This window comes from Gouania willdenowi, chromosome 22 (assembly GCF_900634775.1).
Source record: "Gouania willdenowi chromosome 22, fGouWil2.1, whole genome shotgun sequence".
NCBI lineage: Eukaryota > Metazoa > Chordata > Actinopteri > Blenniiformes > Gobiesocidae > Gouania > Gouania willdenowi.
The window spans coordinates 15,152,541-15,173,705 of NC_041065.1; the positions used below are offsets into that span (position 1 = coordinate 15,152,541).

Genomic DNA, 21,165 nt, shown 5'->3' on the forward strand with positions numbered 1-21,165 from the left:
GAAGTTATTCTCAGTCTGCTCGCTAAATGACATCTGTTTGTTAATTAATCACAAACCTTGGATGATAAGCACCCCTGCACTAAGAAACGTTGAATGCAAAATAAATAGGGTTTATGGTACAAATGTATGTCTTTTATCAGATTCTACCTAAACCGCCACATTTGTGCAAAATTAATTTATCAATTTATCATGTGCATGTCCCATAGAATTAAACCAGGGAAATCGCGCATGCTATTTTACTTTGCACCCACAAATAAACCCCTTTATAACACTACAGAGTACAGAGTATCTACACCTCTTTGTACATCCAACCTCATTTGGGCATAATAGATAACTCCACTTAGGCTCCCACTATATGAATACATACTTCCAATGGGCACTGTAGTAGTTGTGATAAAAAAAAAAAAAAAAACAGTAGCAACAAAGTATAGTGAGATCAACATGATTTTATTTGTTATGTTTGCCGTGTTATGTAACATTTGGAGCAATGTCCCAATTCTTTTTCTCCATCTTGTGTTAAAAGGCGGTTGACATCCATCATTTTGATGCATTACCGACACCCCTGGCCTAAACTAGAAATGCAGTATTTGCATTGCAGGTCTTTAGTTATGCCCGTACCCTCGATTTGTGTCCACAGGAATAACATCCACAAATTAAACTGTGATTCCGATCCATAATGCGTATCATCTCATGTTTTTACACATTCATTGTGTCAGCAGCTTCCTGCCCGGATTCTTTCCTTCCTGCTTTTTCTGCCAAAATAGGGTTGTTTTCAGCCTGAATTTCCTATTATTTAAAGAATTATTCCTCAATTGTAATAATAATTTGCTCTGCAGGGTTTCTCTGTTTGTGTTTGTTCAGGCACTGCAATCTCCACCCGTTTTTAGTGAGCGTGCACTGAACCAGTTTGGAAAACCCTGTTTTAACTTAACTTGTTTATAACCTGCTTCATAGTACAGCTGCTCTTTATAACAGAAGCCCACTAACAGAGATATATCCTGGATATATTTATCCAGCTTTGTAGTACAGGCCCCAGTTATGACTAAAACAATGTAAATTAAACTCTTGTTTGCTGTTGTCATACTTCTAATTTTCACTAGAGGGCGCAATAACTGAGCCCACAGTCAAAGAGTTATCCAAGTTGTTTAACACCAGGAAGAAGGAAAAGGAAGATCCAGTTACAGTAACACTCTTAATCCACCAGCTCCTAATGAAATTATCCCACAATCCGCTTTCACTGACACTGTGTGGTTCTCCCTCTCTCTCTTTTACTCAGTGTGTGCATGTGTGTGTGTTAGAGAGCGAAAGCGCAGATTAATTTGGCAGGGGGTGACGCTACACTCCATCCTACCTCTGGAGAGAAAGACGAGCCACACGCACGCACACAGCCACACACGCACAGAAGCGACAAAAGGACACAAACACAATCTGCTCGCTTCATTTTTACTAATTGTTGACTGCAACTTTGTATTTTGAGAGATTCTCTTCTTCCTTTGACACACATACACAAAAGATTTCACATATCGTGAAAAAAACCACACAGACACACGCACACGGCTCTGTCTCCTTTAATGACGGCTTCACTTTAAATTCACGGAGTCTCTGAAGGTTGTTTCAGCTCGATCTCACATCGGTCAGGGAGAGGTCAGAGTTCACGACGCTGTCTGCCGCCGCCATCGTCCCACTAGACTGTTTGACTGACAGCAATCAGTACAAGCGTGCATGTGTGTGTGTGTGTTTGTTTAATGATTTAAATTATATTCAGTTTCTGTAAAGACTTCCCGCAGACACAGCTCTGTTTGTCTGAATATCTCACTCTTGCTCTGATATTCTTGCCACTAATGAACCTCCCACACCTTGCAGGAGCAAGGGTTTGTGGGTAATCGGGATGTGAATGCTAGATGCTCACCACCGTGACCTTTAGTCCCACAGCCACTGGAGCCTTCTGTGCTTTTTAATATGCAGCAGCTCAGATTCTTCTGGAAACTCTGGTGAACGTACACACACGTTTCTACGGCACGTGGGGAAACTAAAGAAGATACCAGAACATGCAATCTTGGCTTTTTTGACCTGTGAGGCGGCGTGATTAAAACGTCGGAAGGTAAACCTTTTTAAGCACCAAGTCATAAAACTATGACAAAGTAAATAACGCTAGTTAATAACTGTTAAATGTTGTTTTAAATTAAAAAAGCAACAAGATACATTTTTCATTTTATTTTACTGTTTATATTTTATGGAGCCCCAACAGGAATGGCAGAACCCTTCCCTGGTGAGTAGACCTGTGACATACGCATGGAAATTTAATGCATAAAAGTTTTTTTTGCAAATATGTGAAACTGTCATGCGCATAAAACAGTTTTTTGAGCATGTGAAAACTGTTTATCTGCACAGGAAAACAGTTACATGCAAGCACTTATTTGTTTTACACACACGACAGTTTTTAAGTTAAAAAAAAAAAACTCATGCTAGTATGTAAAGCTGTAATGTGTGCACCTAAATGTTTTAGGTGAAATAGTTTACAAGAAAATTAAGTGAGGCAGAAGAGGCGATCAGATTAGAGCTAGGTTAGGAAGATATTCACAGATTGGATTTTCTCATAAACAATAGGTTGTCGAGGCACAACACACACACCTCTATCTAATCAGTGTCACACAGAGCAGCTTCCTCTCCTGTCTGCATCTTTAGATATTCACTTTGCCTCCATCTGTGTCTGCTGTCACTCCTGTTTCCCTTCACACATGTCCAACCTGCTCCGAGTCTCCTTCAGTTTACTTCCCAGAATGCATCGGGGCCTCGGGCTGACAGCTTGATTGGCAGGTGGACGTCGTTGTCCGTCCCCTTTAATTTCCTCCTCATAGCCATGACGACACATGGACACCTGACAGCTGTTTTACACACAGGCGTCTGTCTGAATGTGACTCAGCGCTTCTTGCCGCTGTCTCCATTAAATACGTTCATCAGCCGCTCTCTCACCAAGAAAACATCCTATTTCACATACACAAAACTGATTGAGCAATACTTGTTATATCTACAGTAAGTGACAAAATATACTGATAAATGACTGATAGCCGTACTTTCACTCACATTGGTTGAGTGGTTTTAAGTAGTTTTTCTTTGGGTTTTTTGGCTGTTTGTGTTTTTTGTTTGTTGAGTTGTTTTCAAGCTGTAAAAAGTTAATCTCGAACCATTACGACACTCTCCACCAAGGAGTCACGTCCAGGAGGAAAATTACCAACATTGTCAGTAATTTTCCCATCGTGGGTTGTTTTTGATTGTTTTTAAATTGTTTTCAGGTGTTTGTTTGTTTGTGGGTTATATTCTTTATCAGTTATTTCAGAGACCTATACTACAACGTTAGATAAACCATTTGTGGGCTTGACCTAAACCAATATTCACAATCACAGAGCAGAGCAGCTGTACTATGAAGCAGGTTATCAACAAGTCAACGTAAGCCGTAAATAAAAAAGGTGGAGTTTGAAGCAATACATTTGGGAGATTTTACAGTAATAATTCATCTTACAGATGTGTTTCTATTCAAGTATCCGGCTCATTTTGTGTGCAGTCTGTGGCTATGATTAAGGAGAACCCTGTGAAAGGAACCTGCTATATTCAAGCAGCTCAGTAAGGCTACATCTTCCCATATTCATAATCTGTATTTTATATGAACAATATTATCTATCTATCCATAGATATTTTGCCTGACCTTTCTCTTCTAAAAACAGGCAGGTCAATTTTCACGAGAACTGATTGGTCAGGAGGCGGTGCTTCTATACTTCTATCTTATCCAGAACAAAACCTGATCTGCAACAGGTTAGCCGCTCAGCGTAAGCCATGTTAACCTATCCTGCTAAGAAGTTAACCAGCGTCATACTACAGGACACACCAACATAAGCCTAGAAGTTAGCTGGATAAGAGAAAATCCAGCTTTGTGGCAGTGTTTTTATGCTGGTTTTGGCATTTCTTTTGGTCGTTTCGTGTTATTGTGTGTTTTTAAATCATTTTGTGTTCTTTAGGTCAGCCATAGGATGTCCGCAAAACCACTGGTAGAATACTCTACTCTCAAACAATAAAAGAGTCCCATTTCTACCATGTCATTCTGCGGACCAACGAAAAACTCACATTGTTACGAGTGAAACATTCAGATTGAAAAATATAAAAATATTCTAACATGACAATCTAGTAATTCAAATATACTGTACTGTGTTACGTTTAATTGTCCATTTTCATTTTACTTAAAAACTACTAAACAATGACCAAAATAAGGCACAGGCCACATATGGCCAGAGTTTAACCAATGTGATGTAGCATTTCAGATTCAAACTGCTCTATTTTTTCATTCAATGAGTTTTAGAAGTGTAGAAACTGGCTTTAATTTGTCACAGCTTGTTTAAAAAAGGCCAATATCGTCCAAAAGAACAAAGCAGTTTAAAAACACAGAGTTTGATGATGATGGTGTATTTTTGGTTGTTAGTGTTTTTGTAAAGGGTGTATAACACAAACTCACACTAACAGGTGCTCCCATATGTAGATATAAAGAAGCATCAAACTCTTTCTTATCTTTCAGGCTTGCTAATTGTTCAACACACACGCACACACACGCGCTCACTCTTTGTTTATTCAGTGTCCTTCTGTCCATCGCTCTCTCATCTTCAAACGCCTCGTGATGCCTTTAAAGGCACCAAACATCATCTGCTCAACTATATCACTTCATCAGCAAACACTCAACTTCACAAACTTCACTAACTTTACCGACTTCAAATAACTTTACTAAAAAGTAATGTTTTAATAATGGCATTGGAAACATAAACTGATGTCTGAGAGACATCACAGGTGATGAAAAAGCACCATTCATTTGTCTTGGGGTTGGACACAACAACCTAATCACTAGAAGGAAACACTTGAAGAGTAACTAAAGCCTAAAACCAGTTTTTATTGCTGGGAAAAACGTATTTGGGCATTAAGTAGTGTTGTTGATTGATCCTATAGGCCAACTCTTGACATTTTAGTCCAAGTATTTAAATTTGGCATGTTTTGATGAAAAAATGTAAGAGTGACTGCCATCTATGGGTTGAAACCCTGCTATTACAATCACATTTCCTGTTGGCTGAGAATGGTTGTGACATATTGGTGGCTTCTTACATCACTAACAGCCACTGTTAGCGCCGCCCCTTCTATAAAAACTAGCACCTGTGTACTCTGCAATCGGTGGCGAGTAGGTTGGATTGAGAGAAATGTAAATAAAGATGTACAGTGCTACAGAGAGAACTACAACCACCTTCCTAGTCTGGTCTCAGTTATAAAGGCAGTGTCATACAGCTCCAGGTGGTCACACACAGCTTCTACTCCATGGTTGAAGGGGTGAACAGACTGGTATTCCGTGTTGACCTGACGTCATCGTCAACAAAGACTCTAAATGCGTTCGGCATCCATGTCTGATCGCTAGCAGCGTGACTCTGAAGTGCTGTATGTTTGAAAACAGGTTTATGTTTTAAAATCTACAAAGTTTTGAACTTTCAGAGTGTTTAAACAAGAGAGAAATATTAATTCATGTTTGAGAAAAGTGTATAAAGTGTGTGGTGAGGGGTTTCACAGCTTTAAAACATGAATAATAATTGTAAAAAATAAAGCTGACTACTTCGCAGATTTCGCCTATTGCGGGTTATTTTTAGAACGTAACCCCCGCGATAAACGAGGGACTACTGTATAGTGAGTATTGAAAATATAGCATAGATTGTTGTTTGGAGATTTCATACTATTGATTGGGCATGTCTTAACTGTTACAGAACCCCGCCCATAATCAAAGCAATTTTTGTGTTTCCCCCTAGTGGCACGTCAGTCAAAACCTGGAGTTTAGTTGATTTTTAACAACCACATGTGCAGGAGCACGAAGTAAACACATGACGCCCCCTTCACATTCGCTCATATGTGCATCCATAAACGCCCTCCTGTGTCCGACACTTTCCTTTCATCATGTCTCTTCACACAAAGTGACATTTTACAATCTCACGCTCTCTAATATGTACATACATTTTCCCTCTGAGTCTATACGACCTTTGTGCATGCGTGCATGTGTGTACGTGAGTGCGTGCGTGTGTGGTAAATTGGCATCATTAATCCTCTGGCCTAATTGATTGTGAGAACTTTGAGGATGACATTTTAAGAAAGCGCGCTGTGACTGACCGGGCTTAAGTGCGGCGCTAATGAAGGCCAGGCCGTCACGTCAGCGAGAGAAACACAGAGATTAGGACGGAGACGTATAATGAAGAGAGAAAAAGACGAGCACTCATGAAACAGGACGTAGAACCCCATGAGTTTCTGTACATCTGTGAGTACTGAGTCCGTCCAACCTGTTTACTGATCTACTTTATTACTGACTTATGTACTGACTTGTTTATTTAGTGAATTAAATTCTTGCTGAATGACTTCATTATTTACTAGCTGACTTATTCATTTAGAGTGCATTCACACCAAAGAATCCTAGAATCCTAGGATGAATGCTGTATGATAAACACTGAACAGTAAAGGTAGAAAGTGTCCTCAAATGTCATGAAAACAAAAGCTCTCTCACACACAAACACACACCTCCTCCAGGTGAGCATTAGCTCCACATTGTTTGTGTCACTTCTCATCTCACATCTGCTTCGATCCGCCTCGATCTGTTGTCATCACGACTCTCCGGGGGGGATTAAAACAAGGCATTATGGGATGTCGAGAGCTGCAAGGATCAGCATACACACGAGCGCACACACACACACATCTAGCTGCTGGTTTTGAAGTTAAAAATGAAGCCTTTGGGCTTTATGTAAAACAGATAAAAAGTGAAGCATGTTCGGGATTAAATCTACAAGACACGTGCACGCACGCGCACACACCCACACATACACACAGATAACAGCTATTATCGTACTTTCGTAATTCCATTTAATAATTCATCTTATCCACGTTAGCAGAGCAGAGATGTTGAGGAATAATTGAAGTCTGAGGAATAGTCACAGGCTGAAATCTACACACAAACATGCACACACACACAGTTTACATAACATAAGTTTATAAAATAGTACAAATAGCAGTCGTAAACAAGTTAAATCTTTTCAAATCTAGCCAGAAAACCTTCAAACACCAGCACTAAACAGTTCTGTTTAGTTCAAAGAACAGCCTAAAATCCTCCTGAGCACTACTTTTAACTCAGTTTAACTAACTTAAACTAAAACAAACACAGATTTAACCAGTTAAAAATAAACTTTAAATAAACTTAAGACCACTTTCAAAACCTTTTTCGATGAACCAATAAAACAGTTTAATTAGCTTGAAATTATTTTAAAATACAACTTTTTAAAAATCTATCTATCTGTCTCTATAGCGAGGAACTTCTCTCTGTGTGTGTGTGTGTGTGTGTGTGTGTGTGTGTGTGTGTTCCTCAAATATCTCAGTGCATCAGGATCAGACTGACCAGAGAGTTTCAACATGGCTGCTGCTTGGTTCAATGGTATGCAAAGTTGGATTTGGGTGGGGGGGTGGGGGGTGAATCCCTTCTAAATTCATGCACACCAGTCCAACGAACGCGTACCCTGCGCCTGTACGTCTGCACATCTGATCTACATTTTCCATTGACTTACAACGGGTACACGGGCGCAATGCACAAGTCACGTCCGCATGTGTGCTTGCAGACGTGCTAACACGTTTGCAGACGCTTTAATGTGCATACACATTAAAGTATATGCACACATACAGTACGCCACACCTGGATGTGCACCTAACAAACAAATATATTATTCACACGTGGACGCATGTGGGGCGTGAGTGAAGCTATAGCAATCAGGTGCCCTTCACCATCGATCACCATCTACGTGGCATGTAAACACTAAAATATAAGGCATTGGGTGTGTACGCGCGCACAGGTTCGTAAGTGTGAGTGTTTTATGAAGTGAGTGCGAAACAGTATGTTCATTTACACCTAGCTGTTTTTATATCCAAGTCCTCTCTCTCTCTCTTACGTAAGATAGACTGGTGCGCATGAATTTAGAATGGATTCACCCCCCATAGTGTCTGTGTGTGTGTGTGTGTGTGTGTGTGTGTGTGTGTCTATCGAACGCGTAAACGAACGCGTACCCTGCACGCCTGCACGTCTGATCCACATTCTTCATAGACTTAGAATGGGTACACAGGCACAATGCACAAGTCACGTCCGCATGTGTGCTTGCAGGCGTGTTAACACGTCTGCAGGCGCTTTAATGTGCATACACATTAAAGCGTATGCACACCTGGATGTGCACTATGTCGCACCGTCTGCGTGACATGTAAACACTTAGAAAAAATTGTTAGGCGTCCAGGCGAGCAGGTGTACACACGCTTGCAAGTCAATAAGTGTGTGTGTGTGAGTATATAACGGACCACCATTTAGTCCGGTTACAGTCTGTGTCACGACACCCATCCATAGAGTGGTAGTGACTGTAGTGGTACGCTCAGATTGTTGCTGTGATTGGACAGGATACAACACTCAACACTCACACACGCTTACTGACGTGCACGCCAAACAATTTTTTCTAAGTGTTTACATGTCACACAGACGGTGTTACATAGTGAAGCGCACCTGATCACTATAGCTTCACTCATGCCACACCTGCCACTACACCGAACTACTTAAATAAGGTAGGTTCAGTGAAAGTTAGGCAGGCAGGTACACGTGCGTTAGACTGCACGCCCCATAGTGAGAGTGTGTGTGTGTATGTGTGTGCGTGTGTGTTCCTCAAATATCTCTGCGGATCAGCTTCTATAATATACCACTTTAGATAGTTACTGATAATGGTGGTGAAGTTAGATATCAATGACAGTAGACAACTTCATCAACTCTCAACAAAACATAATTTGCCAATAATAAACTGAATCCTGTAGTTTTTTTTCTTTTGCAGTCCAATTTTATATTCACCTACCTGTGGATGTTAACATGCCGAAAGCCAATTGTACAAAGAGAGAACAAAAACGTCAGGCAATGCGTTGTGCACGTGATGCTGAGTCAGCTGAATGCGTGTGCACTGGATGCTGAGTCAGCTGAAGAATGAGATGCCCGCCGGGCCAGCAACGCTGCACTCCAGTCAAGGCTCCGGCGGCTGAAACCGACAACCAACGAACCACTCAACTGGCCAGCGACGCTGCACCCCACTCGAGGCTCCGCACGGCTGAAACGGCGGCTGAAAACTTTACCTCCCACTTTTCTAGAGTAATACATACTTCCTACGGGTACTGCACTACTGTTTCAAAATAAGTTTAATAAAAGCTTTAAAATGTTTGAACTAAAAACAGTTTCAAACCAACTTTATAGCTTTAAAACAGTATGAAATAAACTTAAGAGTTAAGATTAAAAACAATGTAAGGACCAGTCTGTTTACCACTTAAAAAGGGTTTTAAATTATCTTTTAAAAGCTTCATACCAAACTAAAAACCTTAGAAACCAGAATCCAGCTCATCAAACACCTATAAACCAGATTGAAAAATAGTATTCCACCGGTATGGATTTTTACAAACCAACCAGATTAAAATAAGTAAAGGTTACCTTCAATTCCAAATGCAGATAGATATAAACTGAAAAACATCTTTCAGGGTGGTTTTCTGACAATATGTGCAGCAGACAAAATTTAAGTCAAAATTTGTGGAGGGAATCATGTCAGGGATATGATGTGAGTTATACGGACACCGGAGATTTTTCCTCCTGTCATTTGATTACTGCAATGTCTGTAAACGTAGAGTAAGTGTTTAAGCCCTGTGTTGTAAATTGATTTTAATGGAATAGGTGAAATGATGTTAGCCTTTATGGTATATGATGTCACCTTAGGTTAAAGGGTATAAACTGAAAATGCTAATTATGCAACGCATCTGAAAGGGAGATTATTCTACTTATTTACTTCATTACACAAACATAGCTCATAACAAGAATACTAAGAGAGTGCAAACCTCTGACAAGTTTAGAGGCACAAAATCACAACTATGTGGTGCTGTAGAACCAAGCAAACATCCACGTTATATTCCAATACTTGCTCTGGATACTGTATCCACAATACCTGCCAGATCATCTCAAAAATTGAACTCCTTCTTCCTTTTGACATTTTCTATCATCTCACAAAATTTCTTTTGAATCCAATCAGCCATTTTTGAAATATAATTGCTCAAAAACTTCTTCTGGATGTATCTAAAGTACAAAATCTAACATGTTCTTTCTTTTGACATTGTTTACAATCTTACCACACCTTTTGAGATATCCTGCTAACATACAATATATTCACATTACCAGAAAGCTGGATGGACGGATAGACAGACAAACGCCAGTGAAAACATTACCTCCTTGGCGGATGTAAATATGTACACAAACGCAAAACCAATAGCAGAAAGAGTTGTTTGGCATAAAGGTTATCGTTAAGTTAACTAAACTTTGGCTTATTTTCTTCAAAATAAAATGTGGCATTTATGACTTTATAATATCCCTGCAAGGGTTTCCATGTACTGTATATCCTCGAGTGATAACTTTAAAAACATATTTAATGTTGACGTTGATGCACCTGTATGCTAGATGGTACCATGGCACCAGCAAAGCATTGTGGGAGTTGTAGTAATTTTTCTGGACCTGTGCAGCTCTTTCTCTGCTATGTCTGCATTAATTTCTAAACTAGGCATTATTTTTCACTCACTGTTTTCTACGCTCGGTGCTATTTTCTATGCTAGGACCTTTTTTCTGTGCTAGACACTACTGTCCATGCTCGGCACTATTTCTAGGCACTATGCCAGCAATTGTTTTGTAAGTGAGGCACTATTTCTAAACAAGACTACTTTCTACACAAGGTCGTACGTTCTACTTGAGGCACTACTTTCTACACAAGGCACTATTTTCTAGACGAGGCGCTACTTTCTACAAGAGGCACTACTTACTACACTGGGCATGACTTTCTACGCGAGGCACGACCTTCTACGCGAGGCACGACTTTCTACTTACAACCTAGTTCTGCTGGAGATTTCTTCCTGTTTAAAGGGAGTTGTTTCTTCCCACTGTCGCTAAATACTTGTTCATGTAAATCTTGTTGGGTTTTTTCTTTCTTATTATGAATTTTATATTTTGATAAGCGCACTGAGATGACTTTGTTGCAATTTGCGCTATACAAATAAAGTTGAATTGAATTGAACTGATTGAAGTTGTTAATAGTTGTTTTGCAGGAATGTGTCCTGCAAATCCACCAAACACACACACACACAAACACGCTATGTCATAAATATTTTAGTGCCGTGGGGTTCTGATGGATAATTTCCAGTTATAGTCGCAATGTTGCATCATTCACCATGATGAGTGTCAGTGCAACACACATACAGACACACACTCGGTAGAAGTTGGACTATTTAGGTTTCTCACAACACACTAAATGTGGCTTTCCAAAAAAACTCCTCAGACACTACCCTACCTCTGAAGCTAGGTTTTTACCTCTGCTGTAAATGAGAACCAAGATGCACCACAGCTTGTTTTTCTACACGTGAAGTTTTTGTTTAGTGAGATATGATATATACGGCCACTGCACAGACTGAACGTATTGAGTGAAAACTGATAGTTTAGGTATAGTTATATATAGGTTTAGTTAGAGGGACTCCATATCAGGTAAATCAGTTGGGTAAGAGTTGTCTAGTAAGACACCATTGCTTCCACCTACCTGTAAAATGTGGCTGCCAAGGTGAGGATCGAAGATCTCTGAGGCGACGATGCTGGGACTCCTCCTCCTCTGCGTACCGATTGCTAGACACACACACAAACGCACACAAACACACACCAACCAGCCCCACACACACACACAAGGAGAAAGGAAGCACAGGACAGGACAAGAGAAGACCGGTGAGACTCAGACACATTGATACGAGCAAAGCTACACCCACACACACATACATACACACACACACACACACACATACATACACACACACACACACGTATACAGCCTGGCGTGACAAACACACATGGCACAGGACAAGAGGAACCAGTGAGGTAAGCTTATAACAGTTACTGCGTTGCTGCCACAGGTTAGCATTGTTAGCTCAGACAGACTAATGCTAGCATGCTTTATTTTATTATGGTGACCATTTGTATTACTCAAAAAACAGTAAGACAGTTATTAAATACAATGTCTGCAAAATGTATAACATTTAAACAAGCAAAGTCATCTGCACCCGAGAGTCAAACCATGGTTACTTGCAGGTGTATCACCTCAACTGTTGTTCATTATTTACTTGTTCCTCTTTAATGCTGTCACACAGTGTTCACATTAATCTTACACATGTGTCCATCACAACACAATAAAGACACACTTTAGATGAAGTCATGCATGCATTCCGTTTTTACATCTGTCACAAAATATCATCATCATTGGTCAAACTGTAGCACCAACTGGTGTGAGCACTTATTGTGATGATTCAGTAAAAGCATGAAATGATGTTAAGATCTAAAGACCATTCTCTATAAGCTTTTTCACACTCTGGAACATATAAACGTAAACAAGCTCGGTCGATCTGTTAATATTTCCAACCTAACATCGTTTTTAATGTTATTCCAGAGATCTTTAGTGTTCATATAATTAATATTACACATATTCGAACTCAAGGGCTGGACCAGGGTTTTCCGCCGATGCCACTTTCGGCCCGATCTGAGCACTTTGAAAAACTGATGGGAGCAGTTCAGCAGCAGTATTGAAGCAAGGGCAGTCCCCTCGCTTCCACACAGGTGACCCCTGGTGCGCGAAAACACAGACTACCTGGGTCTCCAGCAGATGGAATTCTGACTCTATCTTTATTGTTGTTGGTTTCTTTTTCTGATTTGTGTAGTTGTTTTAACAACTATAAAGGGTCTTTGAGTTTTTGAAAAGCGCTTAAAAATAAAATGTATTGTTATTATTGATGGGACAAGCAAGATCTTTGAGTGTGAAAAGGACAGTATGAGTTGTGACTCTGAAAAGGTAAATTTAAGAAATACACCATTCACTAAGGTCAATGATTATTCTTATGAAGCTATTAATTTAATTCAATATACAAATTTGGAGGAAGTGCACAAGATAGACAGGCCGATAAGTGAAACAGTTTTAAAGGTCAGAAAAACCTAAATGTTCAGCTTGTGTGCAGCATTAGCTTTAGCGGCTAACTCAGCATTTCTGCCTCAGAGATCAATACCACGTTTACGCAAATAATCTTCTAATGAACGAATGCTCGAATGGGTAAAAATATCCAATTGATCCCTCTCGACCTCTGAACGCATGCGCAAGAACTGAACGACAGCGAGATTTCCAAAAGTGTGAAAAGGCTTATTACAGCCTACTACTATCGGACAACCATAACGATTATTCTGACTACTTTACTCTCATATCATAGATATCAGCGCCTAGCCTAGAAAACAGCGACTAGTGTAGAAAATAGCACTAAACCTAGAAAATAGCATCTAGTATTAAAACCTTAGCTTAAAAACACCACCAGGCAAGTGGAAAATAGCATATAGCGAAAATGAACTGAAAAATACATTTTATTAATTTAAATTATTAATAATCTAATAAATAAACTAATAATCTTTTTGGTCAGAAAACTGACCACAAGTGGTATTTTACATTATTAATAACACTTTAATGAAAGTTTGAGTTGCGTTCAAGGACACGTGTTACGCTTTGAGGTGAAGTTTTTGTTGCATTTAAAGCCTATATTTTGCGCTCCTCTGTTGAGGATGAGGAGGTGTTTTTATGTATCTTCTCACTGCGTCTGTTGAGCTCTCAGGTTGTGTTTTCCTCTTTGGGGAACAACAGAGAGAGAGAGAAAGTGTGAGACGGTTTAACCTGAGGGCAGGTTTTTCCTTCCACCATCTTCGTATGTGTGTGTCTGCTGAGTTTGGCCCTGAGGGTGAATTTTAGAAAGCTATAAATCATTCCTCTGTTCTGCATCTCAGTGTCTCTCCTGAGATGAACAGTGATGGTGGAGAAGATGAGGATGATGAAAGTTTAATAACCAAAGACTGAAGGTGAGGAAAAGAGCGCAACGTGCCTCGCCCTCGCCGATTGGCTGTGATATCCTCGGAGGGCGAATCGCAGCAGAGAGGTTTGTGTTTTTATAGGGTTCGTATTAACATTCACAAATAAAAATCCAAACCCTAAATGACCACACACAGGCCCCGCCTTTGTTTATGGCGCACACTCCGTGACTCAGCGCAGAGAGCTGCAGGAGCACCAGCCTGTAAGTGTGATTATTCATGAACATTGTGTAAATGGGTGTTTAAGTTTCATGTGTTTAAGTGTATTTGTTTGGTGGCCACACATAATAAGCAGAACAATATTCAATGGCTTCTTCAACTCACATGTGACTGAGAACTATGTCTGTTTGTGACTCCACCTCTCGCTGACTGACGCTCGCACACTATTGGATGGTTTGCCTTGTATCTGGTCACATGATGTAATGTTTTCATCATTCAAATGTTCTTCACAGAACGCTCCATGGGAAAGAGAGAGTGTGTGTGTGTGTGTGTGTGTGTGTGTGTGTGTGTGTGTGTGTGTGTGTGTGTGTGTGTGTGTGTGTGTGTGCATGAAGTCAATTTAACTTTGGTCTCAAAGTCAAACATTACAGCTGTTGGCAATTTATTTCCTTGTTTAATAAGAATTTGGCAACAAACCACAAATCCTTGCAGTGTGTGTGTGTGTGTGTGTGTGTGTGTATTAATAAATGTGTGCGTTTGGAACCCCAAGTGAGGACACAACAAGCTTGATGCCAGCGGTCCAAGCATGAAAACTGACCAGTAGTGTGTGTGTGTGTGTGTGTGTGTGTGGGTGTCCAGGAATCTGCTATACTGTTACACAAATTGCCAATTCAATTAGTGTGAGGTGTGAGAACAGTGAGGACGTTTTGGCCGAATGTCAGAAACAATTCATCAAGTCCCCACAAAGACCTCGGAGACAGAGGGGAGGAAGAAAGGAATTTCAATTTCAGCCACACACTGGTCACCGGTTAACACAGTCACCAGTTAAAACGTGGCAACATTGCTGAAGATGTTTTGAAACTATTTGATATCATTCAAACAACAATATTCAATGTTTTGCATTGGAACAAACAAGCATGTGAGCGTACTCTCGGCACGAAACTGTGAATTCACTTACAGGATGCTGGAGTGTGTTTGGGTTTGAGTTCAACAGGTGGCCGTGCTAACTGGTGACCAACATTGGAATGCAACTGTCCGCAGAGATGTGGTTTTTAATTTATCACGTCTGTTGTCTGTGTGAAATAAAGCTAAAGGCTCATAGGGCAGGATCTAGAAATCAGACTTCATAGCGACACAACGGTAGCTGCAGCTATTCACTATTCACAGCAGGGCAGTTGATACTGTGACACAGTTATTTATTTACTCACATTCACGTGACTGTGTACTGCAAATAGAGGATGGATACCCGACCGAAGCCTTACGGGACCCGACAGGATGGGTCGGGTTCGGGCAGACATAGAACTGGTGGTCGGGTTCAGTCACAGTGTCAACATGCAGCTTTCTTTCCATTTCACTGTTCATACAATCTTTTTACATGGATTATCCTTAGTTTTGATAGCCGTCCAGAATCCGCATCACTGTCATTTGACGTCACGTCTGTAGAACTACACGGGGAATTGCAGTACAAAATGCATGACAGTCTGTTAAAGGCAATAGGGAGAGATGTGTGTGGGCTCATTCTTTTTGGGTTTGAACTCTTCATCGCCTATTAGCATTAAAAAAATTTAAATTAATGCTTATTTTTTCACAAATCCTGTCCTTGGCTCCTTTAAGTTGATCATGTGACTTGTGTGACATCATCAGTAAACATGTTCATCAGATGAACCACAACAGCTGTGGTAATCTTGGTGGTTTCCATCCTTGTAAATCTACACTTTATTCAAGTCATGTTTTATTTATGGGTTGACTGAATAAAAAATAATAATATTAATCATAATAATAACAACAAAAAGCTTATTTTTTTATTTGCAGCTTCATAAACTTTAGCGACTTTCATGTTTCCTCTGTTCATGTAGCAAATATTATACTTTCATTAGCTTGGGGAGTTTCAACTTTTGATCTGCATGTTTGTTTCTCACACACGCACACGCACACACACACAGAAGTTGTATCTCCACCCTTTCTTCTGCTTATTAAGTGGAAGTTCATCATTTCACTCACTCACTGTAAATGACAACCCTCCTCTGTGTGTGTATGTGCGTGTATGTTTGTGTGTGTCAGTGTGTGCATGTGTCATCACTTGGCTGAGTACCAGACACTGTGTGCCTGCGTCAAGGACAGAGAGAGAGGGAGAGGGAGAGAGAGAGAGAGAGAGAGAGAGAGAGAGAGAGATGAGGCAACAGACGGGAAAGATGATGAAAGGATGGATGGAAGGATGGATGGGTGGATGGATAAATGTGTGTTGAACCCATATCCTTTGAGATTTGTCTCATATCTGAATTTGTCAGACGACACGATCGCTGTCATTTCTCTACTCTAAACACACACAAACACACACACAGCAAGGGTTCAGTGAGGCAAGAAGGTATTGGCGCTGAGGGATTACAAGCAGCAGACAGTAATTAGGAACCAGGCTACTGTACACACACACACACACACACACACACACACACACACACACACACACACACACACACACACACACACACACACACACACACACACACAGAGTAATTAGGTTTGGGCCATGACGCCCCAGCTGTGAACTGACAAGCCCCTGAATACCCGCATGGGGAGAACACCCACGCACCCACACACACACACACACACACACACACACACACCCACACACAGAGTAATTTGGGATCGTCAAGCTGAGCATGAAAAAAACAAGGCGGCTCACAGCTGCAGTGGGAGTGTATATGGACCAGAGTCAGTCTCACCTGTCGGTGTATCATTTTAGGTGGTCATCATTACAACTGGTGACAGTTAAAAGGCCCATTAAAGGCTAAATTAACTTTTCCGTGCTTTAAACACCATAAAGTGCTATTTGGGCTTCATACGCATAGTCAAAGTGTTTTTATCATTGATTCCCTCAATCGTTAGTTAGAGGGTGATTTGCTCCTTTCTTACTGCAGGGTGAGCCCAAACAATTTGATGACGCGTTCCCACTTTGATGATGAATTTGACGCGTCACTGACCTGGAGAAGCCGCGCCTCCAGGAAGCTCTCTGCCATGATTGACATGTAAACAGACACGCCCACAAAGGAGAGCATTTCAGCGTCCTTCGCACAGTGCTATGTATGTATTTTCTACAGTCTATGTATGTATCGGTGAACGCCCCGCCCCCATGCCCAGCCTCGTGTTTATAAAGTAGCATGAACTCGGCTACGGAGTGGGTGGGAGGAGGGCGGGCCGTCCTCTGGCCCCACGTCACCGTGCGGGGAGGAGGAAGTCAGTGTCTCATCTATAGACACGCCCACTCATGAATATTTATAAGTAGGCTGTAAATCAGCCTGTTTGTGTCGAGTTGCTCAGAAAGTGACTTTTCAGAGGCTAAAACTCTGGAAAACAGGAGAGTTTGGGAAAATAAACCTCAAATACTATGTTTTTGAGGTTCTTAGAACAAATGGAGATGGGTGAAAAATAGCATGACATGAGACCTTTAAATCACTCATTGTTTGAATTAATATGAACCTCTTGCTCAACACAATAAAAACACCCTTAAGATGACAGATATCCACATTTTAAAGTTTTCAAAGCATCTGTCCTCAGAAGCAAACACAGAATAACACAATCAGAATAACACAAAACCCATCTCTTTCAATCTGCCCATTCTCTGTAATTTCCACTTCTAATTTCACCTACATTGCTCTTTTTCTTAACTCTTCTTCTTAGTATTATTCTGTTTTTAATGTATTGCACTGTTTTTATTATTCTGTTTTTATTATAAAGTGTCCTTGGGTGGCCTGAAAGGTGGTTTTAAATAAAATTAATTATTATCATTATTATTATTAGTATTAGGGGGCCAAGCCCGCGGGGCCTGGGTATGCTTACATATGCAGTTCCCAGGTCCAGCAGTGCTGGGAAACCCTATTGTAATTGTTCTGATTTGTATTTTTATTATTCCGTTGGTAAAAGTGGTGCTGCAGGCTAAACCTGGTAGTGCCCTTTGGTCCAGACCCTTCAGTTTACCTCGGACACAAAAACTCACATATGTCCGCCAGCAGGTGGCGCTATAACCAAGTTCAGCGCTGTACGTTGCACATTCAAAAACTTTATATCCACAGATTCCCTGAATAACGCTGAATCACCTGGGCTGGGCCACGCCTATTTTCGCCTTAGTTTTGTTGGTGCAAAATTGCTAAAACTGGAAAATCTACTTTTTTGAACTCCTCCTTGGGGTTTTGTCCAATCAGCGTGAAACTTGGCTATTAGAGTCTTCACTTGGACCTAAATCTAAAAGTGGGTAAAGAATTTTGTTCGGTCAACATGTGTGCAAATTAGTAACAAGTAAAGTTTTCTAGCTAGCTATAAAAACGCTAACTATTGCATATCTCGGTCAAAATAAATGCTAACACCACCAATCCTGAGATCCTTGGTTGGCATGTGACTGTGGGGGTATGAGCCAAATTTGAATATTTTAGGCCTCTAGGGGGCGCTGCAAAAATGGGAAATGTAATCTCTTAAATAGCCAGGCAAATTTTTACCAAATTTGGTGGGTATGACCCTGGGTCGCTCCTATGGCCATATCTCTAAGTTAATAGCGATTTGTCAAAGTGGGCGTGGCTTATTACAACATAAACAACAAACATTTATTTCAGCTGAAGTATTATGTTGAGGGCTGTGAAATTTATAGTGTATATATAGACGAGCTAATAGACCACCCATTCCAAAAAATTTGCCACTGGGTGGCGCTGTAATGGGTGCAAATGCATTTTTGGCCTTTGCCTTTCACATTTTAAACTTTATATCCACATGTTCCCTAAATACAGTCACATCTTGAATCCTGAATAGCACTGAATCACCTGGGCTGGGCCATGCCCATTACTATTACAACACTGCATAATAATAATAATAATAATAATAATCAGTCGAACTGTGACAAAAGCTGGTCTGAGCACTCAAAGCGATCAAAATTCAGCATCTTCTTCCTTAAGATGCGAGAGAACGACGAGGGGACATACGTAAAGAACCTGCTGCAACTGGTGATCGTTACACCTGCAGAACCTCAGTGTTTATATTAATGTAAAGCACTTAAATGTATTCATTTTTATATTCCGGAACTTGTCAAAAGATAGTATGATCACTCGCTGATAACTGTGGCATGTTATTTGTAATTATGAATGTGCCAACATAATACATGACCTTAAAAGTAAATTCCCTTATGTAGTTATTCTCTGAAACAAGTCCTGCAGTATGTCAGGCTTTTGCCATAGTATGCCTTCATTAGGGCTTTTGGCTTTTTCTCGTATAAGGGACAGCATGTGTGAGTGACCTCTGTAGTTTAGAATGCACTCAGAAATCTCTTTAACTCTCCAAAAAAAGTAATATAATAGCAAATAAGCTATTAAATCAAACAATATCCCAATAGGCGATTTTGTAATTTTCTATATCACCAACAGAGAAATGTCGATATATCTTGAATCTCGGTATATTGCCCAGGCATAGTCTCCAGTTATAATGATCACCAGTTGAACTGATACACCCAACACATAGACTGCTTTTGAGCATGGAGCTAGCTCTGAGACGTCAATGCGCTGCAGTGCATGTGCAGTAGGTGACAGTGTGACAGAGAATAATGGAGACGTGTGGCCCTGTTCACCTCCGTGTCTGTTAAATTAATGAGTAACAGCTTCATTCTAAACTCCTGCAGCTCTGGTCCAGACAAATTAACAGCAGATTAACAAACGAGCGCCGTCTGCTCGCTTTGTTCACGTCAACCTGACACGAGGTTTCTACATACGGTTAGCATTCTATAGCTAAAACCAAACAATGAAATCTCCCAAGTCTCGTGTTTTTCTGTGTTAACAGGTGAACAAATAATATAATATTAATATGTACTGTAGCTCATATTAGCACCTTTGACTTCATAGAAAGGTGCTTTATCAACCTTAAAAAGGCAAAAGATGGCACTAAATGAAAGAACACATTATTTTGTATATCATTAGCATTTGGCTAGCTATTCAGAAGAAGACAACAAAGATTCCCAAAGTATATAAGAACCCAACTTCAATTGTCACCTGAAAAGCTGCTAACATGAATGCGTTTGGAAGGAATATGAAACAATCAATGCACAGACGATCAAAAAAAAAAAAAGTTTTTTAATCAAGCAAGTAAAACGGCTGCATGTTAAACATGCCGGAGTTTGACATACTTCATATGTTGTGGTGTTGTAAAGTCCTTTAAGTGAGGCCGCTACACAACTGGGGGCTTGTCCAGGATCGCTTTAAGGAGCAATGCTGAAACAGTGTCTGTAAGTGTAATTTAGTGGAGTTGGGGCAGCTTTGCTCTGTGTGTGTGTGTGCGTATCTTCATTACTCGAGTCCTGTGATCAGGTGGTCTTAGTTAAGCAGAATAGTGAGCCATTTAAGGTCAAACACATTATTTACGGCCCTGCTCCGAATGGCGTCACCGTGGCTACAGGACTGGTTTTTGGCAGCAGACGGAGGCTCGCAAGTTTTTGGCTGCAGTCGTTTTGCTGATTTCATTTCATTCACTTTCAGGACGTTTCAGATACTGCAGGACCTTCAAAGTCACTGCTTTTATAGCGACAAGGCTTTGCTACCAGAGCCTCAGGGTCTGACAGAAGCATGAACTTTTACATTTATATATTCTCAACTTGTAATTAGGGATCGTTTTATGAAAGCAATTAATTAGGAGTTGATAAATAGAACATGATGAATAAAATGTTATAAACTATAATTATTCAATTGATTTATTAAAGACAGGTTTTATTTACTCTTCAAACTTGAATTGAGTTTCAAGTTAAAATTTTGATCGGATCAGTGTAAAATGTGTAAAACCAATAAAAAGCCAGTAAAAATGAGGGAAACTGTAGGACAAATATTTAAAAACATAAATGAAGAAAACATATTAAAACAAGTAAATACAAGCTAAAATAGTTATTTTGCGACAATTTTGAGTGAAAAACTGAAAAAGCAAATGTTATAAAAAGTACAAGTGCAATAAAGAAG

General features: G+C 40.2%; 1 protein-coding gene across 3 annotated transcripts in view; it reads right to left on the reverse strand.

The window, feature by feature from the left end:
• The window catches only part of npas3 (neuronal PAS domain protein 3), a 185,365-nt gene that overhangs the window by 70,548 nt on the left and 93,652 nt on the right, over positions 1-21,165 (reverse strand). For all 3 annotated transcript variants that reach the window (XM_028437754.1, XM_028437756.1, XM_028437755.1), the window contains one exon: positions 11,685-11,767. In XM_028437754.1, the coding sequence (XP_028293555.1) occupies positions 11,685-11,767 (83 nt within the window). The remainder of the gene's footprint in view (positions 1-11,684; positions 11,768-21,165) is intronic.